The sequence below is a fragment of the Protopterus annectens genome, chromosome 12.part0 (genome assembly GCF_019279795.1).
Source record: "Protopterus annectens isolate FY-2018-M chromosome 12.part0, PAN1.0, whole genome shotgun sequence".
Classification (NCBI taxonomy): Eukaryota; Metazoa; Chordata; order Ceratodontiformes; family Protopteridae; genus Protopterus; species Protopterus annectens.
Genome location: NC_056746.1, coordinates 485,046,692 through 485,064,479, shown reverse-complemented (window position 1 = coordinate 485,064,479; position 17,788 = coordinate 485,046,692). Strand labels below are relative to the sequence as shown.

The following is a 17,788-nucleotide window of genomic DNA, read 5'->3' as shown; positions in this document are numbered from 1 at the left end:
GGCAGTATGCATCCGAATCATACAAAATTTAATTTGTGTTGAAAGGACAGATATTTCGAACTTTGAGACTTTTTAATGATGAAGATAGTCTCATTGTTGCATTACAAACACTTAAACAAGAATTTTTAGAAAGAGGCTATAGCAATAAACTTATTGATTCTCAAACAGCAGAAGGAAGGCGGCATAGGTCAGGTAAGTGCCAGCCGTACCTTTCTCCCCTCCCCACTAGTATTAACAACAGGGATAACATTGACAATACTTTCTCAAGTGACACTTCCACTGATACCTCTAGGAATAAACTAAGGATGCCATTGGCTTTTGCCAGCAATGTGCATGTAGCATGTGATATTATTAAAAAGAACTGGGATATTCTGTCTACTGTACACGAGTTAAATGGGGTCATTGGCACACAGCCAGATTTTGCTTTGAGAAATAATAGATCACTTAAGAGTCAGCTCTGTTATCGATCCTTTAATACTAAATCAACTATAATATCTGACAGACTTGGTACATATATGCGTAGGTATTGTATGGCCTGTACACATATACACATTGGTAATCATTTCACACATCCCACTTTGGGTTTTAAGATAGACACTGCTTTTTATGCAGATTGTCGAACAAAAATGTTGTCTATTTTTGCTATTTACTACCTGCTTCTCATTTTACATAGGGAAAACAAACAGGGTGTTTAAGGATAGAATATTTTGAACACCTTAGGGATATTGGGAATATTAAAGAAACCAGCGCACTATCACTACATGTAGCTAAAGAGGGTAAAGAACATAAATTTAGCTTTATGGTACTAGAGATTCTGCATAGGACCAAGAGAGGAGGTGACAAATAATAGAACAGAATCTAGTGAACAGAAATGGATTTTGCACTTTCAAGCTGATAAACCTCCTGGTTTAAACAACAGAGTTTCCCTGAAACCCTTCCTTAAAGCACGGCCATTAAAGCATTGATTTCTCTTTTAATATTTTATCATATATATTTCAATAGTCCAGCTTTTATTGTTTTTTTACTATTGTATTAGTTACCATTTTTAAGAACATATTGTTCATTTAGTCTGTTTTTATTCAATTTTTTAGAGATCTATATATTCTACAGATGTATTTTATCACATGGCTTTTAGCTATGATGCACATTTTATCTGATTTTTGATTGGATGTTTTAGTGTTTAAAAATGTAACTGTTATTTTATCTTTGTTGGTCTGATGAAGCAGATGTTATTCCGAGAAAGCTCTTACCTTACTACAATAAAGGACATATTGATTTTCACTGCTGAGTGGAACCAGATTATTTTTCTTTTTCTTGTATTCTCTGTTTTTTGCATCTGATTCCTTATTTGGTTCAAGGACTGTTTTCGTTTGCCCATACCTTACTTGGATAGAAGGAAGTTTTTGCATTCACTGTGAGAGAGGGAGCTTTAAGCAGCCTATCTGTCCCTGGAGGAGTGGTTTCAGCCCAGAAATTAGTAGTTTATTGGCCATTTTGGGCTAATTTCTATCTCTTTCATTTTGCTGCTATAAAACCCGCATTTGCATGGTTTTGTGCTCCGGGCAGTGCCGGTTAGCTAAGGTACAAGTATTCCCGGCTCCACAAAGTCTACTCTTCAATTTTTCCCTTGGAACTAGACAAAATTTCAATTTAAGCACTCAAACCATTCACTTCTCATCCTGGCATTTGCTCAAAACTCATAGCAAGCACTAATAAACCTTAGCACTACACCCCCTTATACTGTAGAGAAGGACAAGGCTTTCTAGTCAACCTTACCAGCCAATCAGTAAAACAGTTCACTGTACATATCCAGGCATGTCCAAAGGGCAGTTTCAGGTGTACTCTCCGGTCCAACTGGTGAATCTGGGCATTTTGAGGCAATGTTACAATTGCCTCATGTACACAGACAACCCTCTCCTCCCTTCTATCAAACACTAATACATGCGAGAGATGCAATTACACAGCCAAACTGGAGGCTAAGCTCTCTCAACCCAAGACTGGACCAGGCAGTCAAGAGGAGAAGGGAATTACTTGCATCACACTGCCAGTCTCACATAGAGGTATGAAACCAGCACTGGCAAAAAACACACATAAATACACAAAAACATACTCGGAGGCTCTAAATAAAAATCTGCAAAAGCATCAGAGATCTCCAAAGCAGACATTCAAACAACCTCAACACCCCCCCAACACAAACTTCACAAAACCAGTGTGCCATGCAATCACAGCCCTTAAGGCAAAATAACATACCCAACATACTAGTAATAGGTGACTCTATAGTCAGGCAAACTGATGTCCCACTCAGTAACCTTCTCCTTGTTCAGTCTAGTGTTAGCTGCCTGTCGGGTGCCAGGATCCACCACATAACACAAGCACTAAGGTCACTCCAGAACAAGTACATACATGACTCTGTCATTGTCCATGCTGGTGTGAATGACCTGAGCCGTACCTCCTTAGACTACATGAAAAGAGACAAGGAGGAGCTCTCTGATTATGTAGCCCAGGCCGGTATGACCCTGACCCTGAGCAGCATCCTGCCCTCACCAAGAATGATATCACGGTATAGAGAAAAATTATCAATTTCAACAACTGGCTAAGCTTCTGGTGTCATTCAAAGGGGATCCAGTGTCTGTCAGCCTGGAATGACATGCTCGACAAGCCACGCTGCTTCGCTAGAGATAGCTTGCACCTGTCACCCTTAGGCTTTTGAATACTGGCCAACGCTCGTCACCCCTGTAGTGCCTTTTTTAGGCAAGGCTCCAAAGACAAACCCACCGCCATAAATAGCACAAGTAACAAAAAACTGAGGGTAATGCTACTCAATGCCAGAAGTCTAAACCTCAAAATGCATGCACTCGAGGCACTCCTCAGTATGGAGAAAATCGATATATGTGCAGTAACAGAAACCTGGTTTAAAGCTCCAGAGAGCACCCCAGCACTCCCAGGCTACAACTCATACCATACATTTCGGCCACAACACCCGGATCGAAATACAAAAGGCGGGAGAGTATCCATATTCATCAAGGATACCCACACCTCCAGGTTAGTGGCACAGCACAATGCTTCAGAGATCATCCACGTGCAACTAACAGGCAAAACTGCTATTCAAACTATAGCTTGCTACAGAGATCACCCACCATGTCCCAGGACCCCCACTCCGCATTCCTGGAAACATAAAAGGTCCTACCAAACACCCTGATATTGGGTGATTTCAATTACCCAAATATTAACTGGGAGAACTACTCAAGTACAGGCTCCCTTGCTCAACATTTCCTAGAATTTATAAACTCAAACACCCTGGATCAACTGGTCAACACCCCCACCAGAGGTGACTCTGGTCATCACCAACATGGGCGACCGGTGTTCCACACCGGACGTCAACCCTCATTGGTTAGCTCTGACTATAAACTAATCACTCTGGATATCCACATTCTGCCACCACCCCCGGTCAAAGAAACCACCATGAAAAACATTTCAAAAGCAAACTTCACGTTACTTAAGACCGAGGTGGGAAGTTTCAAAGCCCCCATGCTAAAGGATAACGCTGTCCAAGCTGTAAAATCCTTTACTAATGCACTCTACCGGCACCTATAAGAATGTATGGATTGTGCTATCCCAAACAATACCAAGACTCACTCCTCCAAGAAAAGGAAACCAGTCTGCTGGACCCCTGCCATAAACAAGCTATACATTAGAAGGAGGAAACTAGTACAGAAAAAGAGTAAAATCCCAAGGGAAGAGAAGACATCCCTGATCAGTATCAGCAAGAAGCTACGTTCCCTCATAAAATCATCCAAGGCTAGCTTCGAAAGAAAAATTGCCACGGACTCCAAAGATAACCACAAGGCATTCTTTAGCTATGTCAAGAATCTAAGTAGCAATTCTCAGATCTGCTCGGAGTTAGTGCAGAATGGCACAAAATACACTGAACCAACCGATATAGCCAACATCCTGGCAAACAGGTTCAGTGCAAACTTCACCCCCCTCTCACCCCCAAAAGGGCCCATAACTATACCAGAAGAATGTAGTACCCCTGAAATCACACAGGTTAAAACAGACCTCTCCAAAGCCAAAAACACAGCATGAATGGGACAGGACGGTGTCCCAGGCTGCGTCCTACACAAGCTCAAAGATGAACTAACCCCTCACCTAAACACACTGTTTAAACTTTGCCTCTCCACAGGCTATGTGCCCACAGAGTGGTGCACAGCAATGGTTATTCCACTCCGCAAAGGTGGAGCCACAATGGACCCCGGGAACTATTGCCCTATAAGCCTGACTAGCTTGGTCTGCAAAGCTATGGAGCACATGATCATGGATCGCATTAACAGAGACATTGGGAACCGCCAAACACTGGACCCTACCCAGTTCAGCTTTGTTAAGGGCAGATCATGCCTCCTAAACCTGGTGGACTTCTTTGAGACAGTTACAAAGGCTATAGACGAGGGAAAGGTGGTCCACACGACCTACCTAGACCTCGCAAAGGCCTTCAACACCATTCCACATTCAGGTATTATAGACAAGCTTATCTCATGAGATGGGTTGCCAACTGGCTCATGGACAGAACCCACATGGTAAGAGTTGTGCGAGCTAGGTCTGACTCTAAACCGGTTACAAGTGGCGTTTTCCAGGGCTCAGTCCTAGGACCCCTCCTGTTCGGTATATACTTCTCAGAGGTACAGGCAAGCACAGGAGGACTATGGCTGACCAAGTTCACAGACGACTGCAAACTAGGGGCTATAATTGACTCTTCGGCTGACACAGCCATCCTCCAAAAGGGTCTCGCTGAGACAGATACCTGGTGTCAAAACCATGGCCTCAAGCTAAATGCCAAAAAGTGCATAGTCATCCCCTTTGGAAAAAACAAAGTACCCACAAACTATCACATAGGTGGTAGTCCCCTAAATACGGAAGACGTAATAAGGGATCTGGGGACCCAAGTAGATAGTAACTTCTCCTTTGACAATCACATTACCAAAGTGGTTAGAAAATCCTTCTATGTGGCCCACCTAATCACAAAAGGGTTTCCATCCAGATCGAAAGAGGTCATTGGGCCCCTCTACGCATCACTCATCAGACTCACCATAGAGTACAATGCCCCATTTGGGATGTACCTTACAAGACACCTGAAACAACTGGAAAGATCACAGAAGTACCTCACCAACAGGATCACTGACCTCAAGCAGATGCTCTATGCAGCTTGACTGAAGAAACTCCAGCTGTACTTGGTTGCATACGGCCTACTCAGAGGTGATCACTGCCTGACATACAAGGCCATGTCCAACCCAGAATTGATGGACATGCTCCACCTAAAGAAAACCATATCCCCTCGAGCCACATGCTCCAGGGATTTAAACCTCACCACAACAATAGACAGAATGTGCTGGAGGGATAGATTCCTGTCTCAGAGACTTCCCATGCTCTGGAACAAGATTTCAATCTAGGCAGAGCTCCTCGCTAACCCTCTTCAAGAGAAACCTTGACGAGTGGATGGAAAACAGAAAGTTTACTCCAGGGGTCACTTCAATGGCTCTGCTGGACAGAGGCACAAGGAACTAATCCAAGGGGGCGGCGAAAGTCAACACATTCCAGCTAGGCTTATAAATGCCTTCGGGCAGATAGCCTAGTACCTACCTATGAACAATAATTGGCCATTTCAAGGCATCACTGATCACACTGACCGAAACAAAAGCAAAAATGATCTTGAGATGCTGATTTTAACTGAATGCACTCTCAGAAAAATGCTCAAATCACTGTCACAACAATGAAGAGACAGACAAGATTCCTGTTGTTTTATCTGTGTTTATATGGCTGTAAGGAAGCTTATCTAATCGCACCAAGAATATAGCATGATAGCTGTAACAGTCACCTTCTCAGGTGCAGTTTAGTACTATGTGGTGGTCCAAATTTTACTGCATGTAATTCACGTTTTACTCTTAGAAGCAAGACTTTTGTAGCACAAGGACAGCCATTACAAGATTGATCATTTCATTTTTTTATCAACAAAATCCACTCTGTACTGCAGGAATCCATGCATAAGACCATTTGCAAGTAACAGACTCTTCAACTCTTCAGATTGTGAATGTTATTTCTATTCGTTTCTCTGCCAAAGTGACTGGTATACAACAAGTATGTACAAGGCTGTGGAGAGTTACAATAAATGGCAGTCATCATGCTTCAGCTGCTAATTTTATTAATTCATTCATGTTCCAATTTATAGAAGGATAGAATTGTTCTCTGCACCTGTGTCACAGAAGAATGACAAGTACTGCCTAAGGACATTACATATGAGGCAGTGGAAGCAGAGCAAAACTGCTTAACTGAGAAAGAAGATACTCAGTGCAGACATGATGCCTGGTAGGCATACTGACAGTAAGATTAATAAACTGCTGGCCAATCTACCTCACAGTGTACCAACATAATGTTCTCTAAGTCAGGAAAGTACAATGGGAAAAACATGCAAATTTTGGACAACAGCCTCCTGGTCCAAAAGTTAACTGTCCTCAGAAAATGCATGTCTCTACCCATAACCTGATATCAAAAATCAGTGTGCCTGTCTGTCATCTATTTCTGGCCTGTGTAAGCAGGATATGCTAAGGTGCGTCATTCACACATAAAATGGGCACTAAATACATAGCTCTGACAGAGACTATACTGCTGGAAAGAGCAGGATAATGGCAATACACATGATTTAAGGTCAGGACATTCATAAACAATTTGGCTAATCAATAACAGGTGTAAATGTTGGCAGTAACAATGCAGAAAATGATACTGTACTTTAAATCTGCAGAACTGAGCAGAAGTGACATTTTTTTTATAAATTCAGTAAAAGACTCCTGTATTACAGTTAAGAAAATCAATCCGTGCCAGACTTACCAATACCATGCTTCTCCATAAGGGAAATAAGATCAGCCTCTGTAAGGAGTTGAGGAGGGCTAGTCTCGCCATCTACCATTTCTATTGCAGTGGGATGAAACTGAGATCCCACCTCATACACTGGGATAATCTGTAAGAGATTTGTGCATTATTCTTCTTTAAAAGAACAGACAATTATGTATCCAAAAAATGCAGTACAACACTACAACGAAAAGCTATTCACAAATAAAACCCGGTCTGCAAATTAGTGATAAAGCCATGACTGTGACCCAGACAACATATGGTTGATTAGCTGTACAGACATGGGGGGGGGGGGGAGAGAGTAGGGCAGGAGGAGAGGAGTGAATAGCTACAGCTGACTTGCCCATCTTGAGGGAAGAGGAAGGTAGTTCTGGCTTGTCACCTGGGTGACACCTAATGGAAGCAATGGAAGTAGCACCAACATACAGAGCACATGCTTTCCTGTATTTGGAAATCAGCAGCTGGCGATCCTTACAGACTGGTTCTCACCTCTCTGGGGAATAAACAGCCTAACAAGGTCCTTCAGCTATGGAATGAATGGGCTGTAAGACTTTTGTTGACACCAGAGGGTACGTAACTCTTTCCCCAATAAAGGGGATCCAGTGATCATGGCCAAGGCACAACTAAAAGCTAGACATACAATTTTTTTTTTTCAGTCTCTCTCTTTCAGCTGTCTTTTTTCAGTAATTCTGATCATATGCATGTTCAACTACCAATTCTTTTGAAAGAAAGTATGATTTTTTAACACAGCAGACTCTACATGCAATGCCGATTATACCATTCCAAAATGTAGCTGCAATCCATGTTGCTGCCCTAAAGCAAACAAATGTACTAAACCCTGCATAACTGCAAATTATGGATGCGTATTTTTAGTGATTAAATTTCAAATTTTTTTCAGCCATCCAAAAAATGCATTTTTATACAACTAGTGAAACACATCAAAGCGTAAAGCAAGGATTTATCAGTGCATGACATATGCTCTCCTGCATAATCTGTTTATATAAAATCACTTGCAGAGACTAAAATTGGCAAGCATCTCTAAAATAAGTCGTGCACACACATACACCATTCTGTTGTGAAGGAATGGCTACACTAAATTCAAGGTCAGAATATTTCAACACACAAGATGTCTACTAAAATGAACACGTGTTTAACTAAAGTAAAAGGACACAAGATTTATCAAGTTAAGTAGTATGATGAACATAAATGTTGCACTTGCAAGGGGAAAATTATGCCTTTTAACTGCTCACGTTTCATTTCATTATAACTACCGTTGCTCCATCTCCCTCTGCAACCATCATCTCCAAAACATCTACTCAATTATCCTTTCAGCTAAGCAGAAGATGATGGCAGAATGAAAAGGCAAAACCTGGCAATAGCTGCCACTAACCTGCAGGGGGCTAAGAGATTCTTTTCCCATGTTTTGACATTGTAAACTGCTTCCTGGACTAAACATTATAGCATATTCTTGCATATATTTGTTTTCTAGCATATTCTTGTATGTGTAAATATTTTCATTTCTTATGTGATCCTATTCACCCAGTCTATGCCTGCAAATGGTCCATTGAGATCAGTGCACTAGCCCGGTAAACAAATATAAATAAATGAAATAAAATAAATACATTTTGCTAAGGAAATGCCATGCCTAGTACACCCAGCATAAAAGTGTTCATTTTTGAGGATCTGCAGTGTTTGGCTGGTGTCATGCTCCAGACTGTATTACACATTGAGTGCTCTTCCATGCTTTCCCCAGAAGTTCCAGCAGTAACAAAGAACCAGCGTACTCTTCTCAGGATAGGTAAACTAGTGTCAGGTTCACTTACATCCCTCTCCAGCCAGCTCCTCCATGGTCCATTGCACTGACCAAATCCAGATCATCAGGATATGAGTCAAGTCTGTATCCTTCCAGGTCGTGGAGTACACACACACACACACACACACACACACACACACACACACACACACACACACACACACACAGTTCCAAAAGACTGCTTTGTACAGCCACCGGCAACCCACTAGCTAATACAATTAATTCCAAGCACACCAAATCTCAAGATAAACTGCAAGTTCAGACGGTTTGCTTTTTCATTCTCCAGGCTTGATCAAATGGGTGAGACAGCCAGAATTTATTACTCAGTTTATAAAAGAGCAGTGGGCTAACTAAACTATGAATTGAATGTGAATCACAGTTTCTTGCTTAAATCTATATTACGGGTTGTCTCTGTAGTGATAATACAAATTTGTTATATTACACAATTGCAGAAGCAATATGTAAACAGCAAAACATAAATCACATGATGCAACAATGTCCGCAGTAATCAAATGCAAAGATAACTGATAAGTGAAATACTATTACTTTCACCTTCTGTGTTCACATGTAATCTGTAATTTCAGAAGTGTCTCTAGGCTAGATAAAAAGTGAAACAAGACACCTTTTCATAAAATTGAATTTGAAAAATTGTTCCAAAAGATGGTCCCACAGCTGACAAAAGGTTCTGTCACCAGTATGCTAAATCCTATACAATTGCACTTTATAAGCACTTACATGAGTGCATGGATCGTGCAATCCCTAACAAAACCAAGATGCTATCCTCCAAAAAAAGGAAGCCAATCTGGTAGTCCCCTGCTATAAACAAACTCTACAACTGAAGAAAGAAACTGTTGCAAAAAAAGAGTAAAATCCCATGATTGGAGGAACTTCGTGGTCAGCCTCAGTAAGAAGCTGAGATCCCTCATAAAATCCTCCAAAGCTAGTTAGGAAAACAAAATTGCCACTGATTCTAAAGACAACCACAAAGCATTCTATAGCTATGTCAAGAATCTCAATGGCAGCACTCAGATCTGCTCTGAGCTACAGCACAATGGCACTAAATATACAGAACCAACTGATATTGACAACATCCTGGCAGATAGGTTCAGTGCTAACTTTACCCCTCTCTCATCCCCTAAAGGGCCCATCTCTATACCGGAAGAATGCAAAGTACCTGTAATCACGGCTGCACAGGTAAAAAACACACTCTCCAAAGCCAAGAACACAGCATCCATGGGACTTGACAACATCCCAGGCTGTGTTCTACATGAACTACAGAACGAACTGGCACCCCACCTAAGTACCATGTTCAATCATAGCCTCACCTCAGGCTTTGTGCCCACTGAATGGCGCACAGTTACGGTTATCTCACTCCACAAAGGGGGAGCCACCATGGACCCCGGGAACTACTGCCCCATTGGCCTGACGAGCCTGGTCTGCAAGGCTATGGAGTGTATCATCATGGAACTTATAAACAATGACATTGGTAATCTCCAAACTCTGGACCCAATCCAGTTTGGGTTTGTAAAAGGCAGATCATGTCTCCTAAACCCGACAGACTTCTTTGAAGCAGTCACCAAAGCAACAGATGAGGGTAAAGTGGTACACACAGCCTATCTAGATCTCGCCAAGGCTTTCGACACCATCCCCCACTCTGGAATTATAGACAAACTCACTAAACTAGGTATAAATCCCTATGTCACAAGATGGGTTGCCAACTGGCTCACTGACCGAACCCACACTGTGAAAGTAGCAGACCCTAAATCCAACTTCAGACCACTGACAAGTGGAGTACCACTGGGTTCAGTCCTAGGTCCTCTCCTGTTTGGTATCTACTTCTTTGAAGTGCAGGCTAACACAGAAGGTCTTTGGCTAACAAATTTCGCAGATGACTGTAAACTAGGAGCCATAATCAAATCTCCTAACGATGTGGACATCCTACAAAAGGGCCTCACTGAGACTGATGCCTGGTGTCAAAGCCATGGCCTAAAGCTCAATGCCAAAAAGTGCACTGTCATCCCTTTTTGTAAAAACTCTGTACCCATGAACTACCACATAGGCGGTAGTCTACTTAACACCAAAAGTGCGATAAGAGACCTTGGGACACAGGTGGACAGTAGTCTCTCCTTTGATAATCACATTGCCACAGTAGTCAGGAAATCCTTCTACGTGGCACACCTCATCACAAAAGGTTTCTCATCCAGGAAAAAAGAGGTCATTGTTCCCCTCTTCTCATCACTCATTAGACCCATTATAGAGTACAATGCCCCTTTTGGTATGTACCTCACAAGACATCTACAACAACTGGAAAGGCCACAGAAAGGCCACAGAAATACCTCACAAAGAGGATTACCAGCCTCAAACAGATGCCCTATGCAGACCGTCTCAAAAAACTCCACCTTTATGTCGCATATTGCCTACTCAGATGCAATCTCTAACATACAAAGCTATGTCAAAACCCAGAGCTGTTGGACATGCTCCACGTAAAGAAATCCCAATCCCTCTGAGCTACACGCTCCAGGGACCTAAACCTTGTCACCACAATAAACAGAACATGCTGGATGGATAGATTCCTGTCTCGGAGACTTCCCATACTCTGGAACAAACTACCTATCTCTATCAAACAAAGCTCCTCATTAGCACTCTTCAAGAAAAATCTTGATGATTGGATGGGAGATAGGAAATTCACCCCGGGGATCACTTCTGTGGCTCTGCTTGACAGGGGCACAGGAAAATAATTTTCTTGGGTGGCAAAAGCCAGGGTACCATTTGGCTAGGCGTATATAGGCCCCAGGGCCAATAGCCTAGTACCTACCTATGAACCTATTCACCAGAGCTTTGTCACGTAAGGAAAAAAAACAGCCCTACTAGCTCATGACCAATTCATAAGCATGGTCAACTAAAAATGACACAGAAGCTGAAGACAGTAGCAGTTTTAAATAGGTGGTATATAAAAACACAAAGAGACAAATCATTTTGTTTTCAGTCAACCCTCTCAAAGACAAAAAAAGAAGTTATGTACTCACCATAATGTTCCAGGTTTGTAGTCCATCTCGCCCTTCATTCTTACATATGGGTTTGGAGCCAATCCTCAGCTCTGACTCGGCCGATTACAAAGCTCAAAGTCTCTCAGATGGCTCGTGGAAAGCTAGGTATCCCATAATGCACTAGTAATAATCCCCAGATCTTGTTTGCTGCTGTCTATAGAAAAGGATAGAAGGTATTTCCACAAGGAAAAACAAAGATGAAAGTGTCTCCAAATCTAAAGAAGCCTGACACTACCTTGTCTCCAGATCCTCCACGAATACATGGACAGGGGTAGGTGGGTGGGTTCGTAAGAATGAAGGGTGAGTTGGAGTACAAACATGGAATGTTATGGTGAGTACATAACTTTTTTATGTTCTGTAGTCCTATCTCGCTTTCATTCTTACATATGGGACAGTGTCCCTAGCACCTTTTTCTCGGGTGGCTCATGGGAATATACTCAAGAACCGTGGAACCAAAGGAGGCTCTACCCCTGGAGGCCAAGTCCAATTTGTAATGAGTAATAAAAGTATGAGGAGTAGCCCAAGTCGCTGCTGCACATATACTGTCCATTGGAATTCTGGCTTGAAAAGCAGTGGATGTGGACATAGATCTGGTGGAATGAGCTTTAATTTTAAACGGGAGTTCTTTGCCATTAGAAGAGTAAATAAAAGATGCACAATTTGAAATCCAGTTTGATAACGTTACCTTGGAGACTGGCATACCTTTTCTAGTCTCCGAAAATGATACGAGCAATTGGTCTGATCTCCTAAACTCTTTGGTTCTATGTAGATAGAACCTTAACTGTCTGTGTACATCAAGTTGATGGAACTTATATTCTGCTTTGTTTGAATGATTTGGAAAAAAGACTGGCAGTTCAATAGTCTGATTCATATTAGATTGAGAACAAATCTTGGGGATGAAGGAAGGATTAGTGCAAAGGGAAACTCTGTCTCTATGAAAAACCAAGTAAGGAGGTTTGACTGAGAGTGCTTGCACCTCTGACACTCTTCTGGCAGAGGTAATGGCTACCAGAAACATTGTCTTCCATGAAAGGAACTTTAAATCACAAGAATGTGAAGGTTCAAAAGGCAGTGAGGTGAGTTTTGAAAGGACAAAATTTAGATCCCAGGGAGATACAGGTTTTTGAAAAGGAGGTCTTAGTAAGGTAGTGCCTTTTAAAAAGGATTTACACAATCTGTGAACCATAAGATTAGGTTCATATTGTCCTAAATGAAAATTGGAGATAGCTGCCAATTAAACTTTGATTGTAGCAGCAGCTGATCCTTGAGGAAAAAGTTTGGTTAGAAATTCTAGCACTAAGGGAATGGAGGCTGTGTATGTTTTTAGGTCATGCCCAGAGAGAAAATCTTTTCCATATGCTGGAGTACGATCTTCTCGTATAAGATTTATGAGAAGACGTCAGGATATGTGTAACTGCAGGGGAGAGATCATGAAGTCTGACTAGGGATGGAAGTGGAGCAGCCATGCTGTTAAGTTGAGGGTGTGGAGACAAGGATGGAACGTGCCTGACGTAAGTGTCAGAAGGTCTGGTACTGGGTCCAGAGTCCATGGATCGTCCAGAAGGTGAAGCCCGAGAAAAGGGAACCAAATCTAACGAGGCCAGTAAGGATTGATGAGAATCATTCTGCTTCCCAAGGTCTTTGCTTTCTGGATCACTTTCGATATTAGCAGAAAGGGGGGAAAAGCATAAAGAAGTCCCGAGGGCCAACTGTGGACAAGTGCGTCTCTCTGTGTCTCCCCCAGGAGGGGGGGATAAGGGAGAAGTAGCTGCTGCATTTGGTGTTCATTGGGGTGGCAAACAGATCGCAGCAAGGCTGTCCCCATTTGCGGAAAATCTGTTCCGCAACTTTCTGATTCAGAGACTACTCGTGAGGCATCAAGATTGCCCTGCTGATCTTATCAGCTATCACATTGGTTCTCTCCAGGATATGCATTGCAACTAGAAAGCATTGGGAAGATATCGCCCACTGCCAAACACGAAGAGCCTCTCGAAATAGGGGGTAGGATCTGGTTCCCTCCTGTTTGTTTATATACCATACCACTGACATATTGTCTGATTGGATTGCTATTGTCCCTAGAAGAAGAAAGTCGTGAAGTGCTTGCAATGCCAGTAGCACTGCTCTCACCTCTAGAACACTGATATGCAAGTGAGCCTTGTGCTCTTACCATGTGCCTTGGACTGTCCTTCCTAGATAATGCCCCCTCCACCCTATCTGAGAGGCATCCGTGGTCACAGTAGCAACGGGTTGGCGAAGAATAAATGGTCTCCCTATCTTTAGTTGATTGGACTGGATCCACCAGCGAAGGTCCTTTTTGCAAGATTCTGTTATCAAAATGGGATGAGACAGAGGCAGTTGCTGAAGACACCACTGGGAAAAGAGTAGCCATTGTAGAATTCGCATATGTAATCTGGCTAGCAGAACTAGAGTTATAGTAGAGGCCATAATTCCTAGAAGTTTGAGCACTGTCTTTGCTTTGACTTTGTGTTGGGGAAGCAGGTTGTATATCTGTTGTCTTAGATTTTCTATTCTGTCTGAAGGAAGGCAAACCATCATTGCGACTGTGTCTATTTCTGCACCTATAAAAGTTACATATTGAGAGGACAACAAGACAGACTTTTCCCAATTTATAGTAATGCCTAGCTGAGAGCAGACTTGGACAGTTGCATCCCTGGCTTGTAGAAGTAGGTGCCTGGTGGTGGCAGTCAGGATCCAGTTGTCCAGATACGGAAACATTTGGAATCCAAGGCGTCTCAAGTGAGCCGTTACTACCGCCATACACTTGGTGAATACCCTGGGGGCTGTGGTGAGACCAAAGGGCAGAGCATGAAATTGGTAATGACTGGCTCCCAGCCAGAAGCGTAAATGACTCCTTGATGCCCTGTCTATTTTTATGTGCTAGTACGCATCTTGGAGGTCTACGGAGCAGATCCAATTGTTTTTCCTTAACAGAGGGAGTATAGACAGTAGTGTTAGCATTCGGAACTTGGACTTCTTTACTGATTTGTTTAACTTGCTGAGATCCAAAATGGGCTTCCAGTTCCATTTTCGTTTTGGCACTAAAAAGAATTTGGATAAGTTCCGAATCCTATCTGGTCTGCAGGGACAGTTTGGATGACTCTCTTTTGAAGCAACTTTAGGACTTCTATAATTGCTTGATCCCTGTGACTGGGTGGAACATCTGGGATTTTCTTGGTTAGATGAGGTGGAAAAGAGAAGGGTATGGAGTATCCTCTGGAAATTATTCTTTGTACCCACTTGTCTTGTGTGATGTCGTGCCAGGCTTCTGGGTACAAAGATGAGCGACCCCCGACTAGCTCCAGAGAAGCGCAGTCAGGCCTCACTTTAGGAGCGCTGATAGGGGCGTCCACGAAAAGAATTGTGGCCACCCTGGTTTTGTGGACCCCCCCCCTCTGCCTCTAGGACGATGTCTAACATTACTTCCTCCTCTTCTGCCTCTGGAGAAGGAATAACCTTGTGCGTCCGGGAAAAATGTTCCCCCACGGCAGAGAGAGTTTTCCCTTCCTGCTCAGATCTGGTGAGTGTGTCTTTTGCCTTAGGTCCAAACAGAGAGGAACCATCAAAGGGGCCTTGGTAAATGTAGATTTTAAGGGCTCCGCAAAGTTGCATAAGCACATCCAGGAGTGCCTTCTAAGGGAAACTCCTGAAACCGCTGCCCTGCTTGCCCCATCTGCTGCGTAAGATATCAGCCTCATGGAGGAGTTAACAATGGAGTTTAAGGTAGACAACTGGGCAGTAAGCATCTCAGGGACTCCTTCAGTTAGAGCACCTTGGAGAGTATCTCGTAGCTCCTTTAGGAGATCTCCTTGAAGCCTAGAGAAATGGGTGAGGTAATTCAGTGATTTGAGAGTAAAAGCCGCTGAAGAAAAAATATGCTTCCCATATCTGTCCATCGTTTGATATTCTTTGTTCGGTGGGTGGACAGATGAGGAAGTTTCCGCTAGGTCCTTCTTTGTGGCTGCTGCCACCACCAAGGCATCTACAGGCACACCTTTGGTCAAAACTTTTTTCTTTGGGAGCTGAAATAAATTTATTGGGCCTTCGGGGGACTGGTTCCACAGCATCAGGAGTTTCCCACACCTTTCGACTCACTAAATCTAACAGCTCATCGAAAGGTGGAGACACCCAAGAGGATGAAGGTTGAGACCCGAAAGCCTTCAGTTACACTGACTCCTCATCAGAAGGGGTGACAGTGGGCCAGCCGTCTCTTTGTTTCAGGATCTCTAGGATATCTATGAAGGAGATATCATCAGAGAACGACCTCGGGAACCCTTCTGGCTCCTCGAGGTCAGTGTCAGAGGTGATGGACTCATCAGGGGAGTCTACATGCTTCCTCTTCCAAGTTCTCTTCCGAGGAGGCTCCTCAGAAGGGTATTCTGGGGAGGTCTCGGAAAATTGGGGGCCACCCAATGGGGGGTCCTGAGGCTGTGGGTCTCTGCTATCATGAGAGAGAGATGGTGCTGAGACAGATGTCAGAGCATGAGGGGGAAAAGCATTGGTACCCTTGTGTGGAGATGAAGACCTAGACAGCACGCTCCTCATCATCTCGAAGGCAGATCTCCCTGGCTGCGAGGACACCACCAGTTCCAAGGAAATGGAAGTAGCCCTTGGCTCCAGAGCGATAGGCTCCAAGACAGATGTAGAATCCGAGCTCAGCCGAGCCGATGCACCGAAAGGTAGGCTCGGAACCGAAGAAGTTCAGGTCCGAGCATCCCCGTCGGGGCCGACTGGTGACCTTTGGCTCCTAGACATCAAGGACGCCACCAAAGGTGTTGGAGCAGAACTCAGCTTCGAGACAGACAGTAGGGGTGCTGGAACCGACGGTTCCACAACAAATGGCACTGACAGCTCTGGCTCCGAAAGACTGATGTGGCTCAGAGGAGGAACAGAAGCAGGTAATATGGCCTTAGACGGCTCCGGAACAGATTGAGTCGGAGCTGGCAACAAATTTGCTAGCGCCAACGACTTCAAAAGTCTACACACCACTCTCTCGACATACTCCTCAGAAAGGCTCCTGGAGGATCTGGAAGACAAGGTAGGTGATCGAGATCTCTGTAAAATCGGAGATCTGTGTGTTGGAGACATCGCTAATAAATCTCTAGACTGGCTCCAAGGTATGGGTTCAGTAATCGGCTCTGAAAAAGTTGTGGCCGAAACTGGAGTGTCAATGTCAATATCCTCGACCAGCTCCGAAAGCAGAGGAGCCACAGAGATGGAAGGTTTGTCCAGTTTAGCAATTTTTTCTAGAGGTCCTGATTTAACAGTCGGTGTGGAAGACTGTCTCTTGACCAACTTGACCTTTTCTGTTTTAGAAGAGGGAGACCTGGAGTGAGACGATGAAGAGCTGGCTAAATCCTCGTCAAAAGGAGGTTTAAGGAGACCTTTCAAGATCAATTTGTTCTTCCTTTCCTGGAGAACCAGAGAACAAAAAGAGTGGCAAAAGGTACATGCCTCCTGAAGATGTATGGCTCCCAGGCAATAGACAAATACTATGTCCGTCAGTCAGGGACATCTTTTGAGAACATTTAAGACACGTTTTAAAACCCGAAGGTTTATGATCTTTAGATTCTTTAGACATATTATCACAACACAATCACAAAATTAAACATAGAGGATGACAGGAAGAGAGGCAACAGGGTTAGCCCTGCTCAAGAAAACACTACACACAAGGAAAGACCCAACAGAGGACTAGGTCCTCTAACTTAAACGGGCCTCGCCCTGCTGAGGAAACAATACATAAGGAAAGGCAATAGAGGACTAGGTCCTCTAACTTAAACGAGTCTAGCCCTGAAAGGAAGGGAAGGCAAAAAAGAGAACAAACAAGCAAGCAACAGACAAAAAACTAGAATAGGTCCTAACTAAAAAAACGGACCTATGCCTAAGAAAAATTTTAGTAATAACTACCCCACAGAAAAAAGGGATACCAGTGAGAGAGAAAGAGAAGGCCCGCGGAAGCGATGGCCAACAATTTGCAACAACAATTTGCAATAAAATTTAGAAAACACAGTAA

The 17,788-nt window shown here is 43.3% G+C and overlaps 1 protein-coding gene across 3 annotated transcripts in view; it reads right to left on the bottom strand.

Annotated features, from left to right (window-relative positions):
* TOP3A (DNA topoisomerase III alpha) overlaps window positions 1-17,788 on the bottom strand; it is a 1,120,433-nt gene that overhangs the window by 360,649 nt on the left and 741,996 nt on the right. For all 3 annotated transcript variants that reach the window (XM_044089591.1, XM_044089590.1, XM_044089593.1), the window contains one exon: window positions 6,877-7,006. In XM_044089591.1, the coding sequence (XP_043945526.1) occupies window positions 6,877-7,006 (130 nt within the window). The remainder of the gene's footprint in view (window positions 1-6,876; window positions 7,007-17,788) is intronic.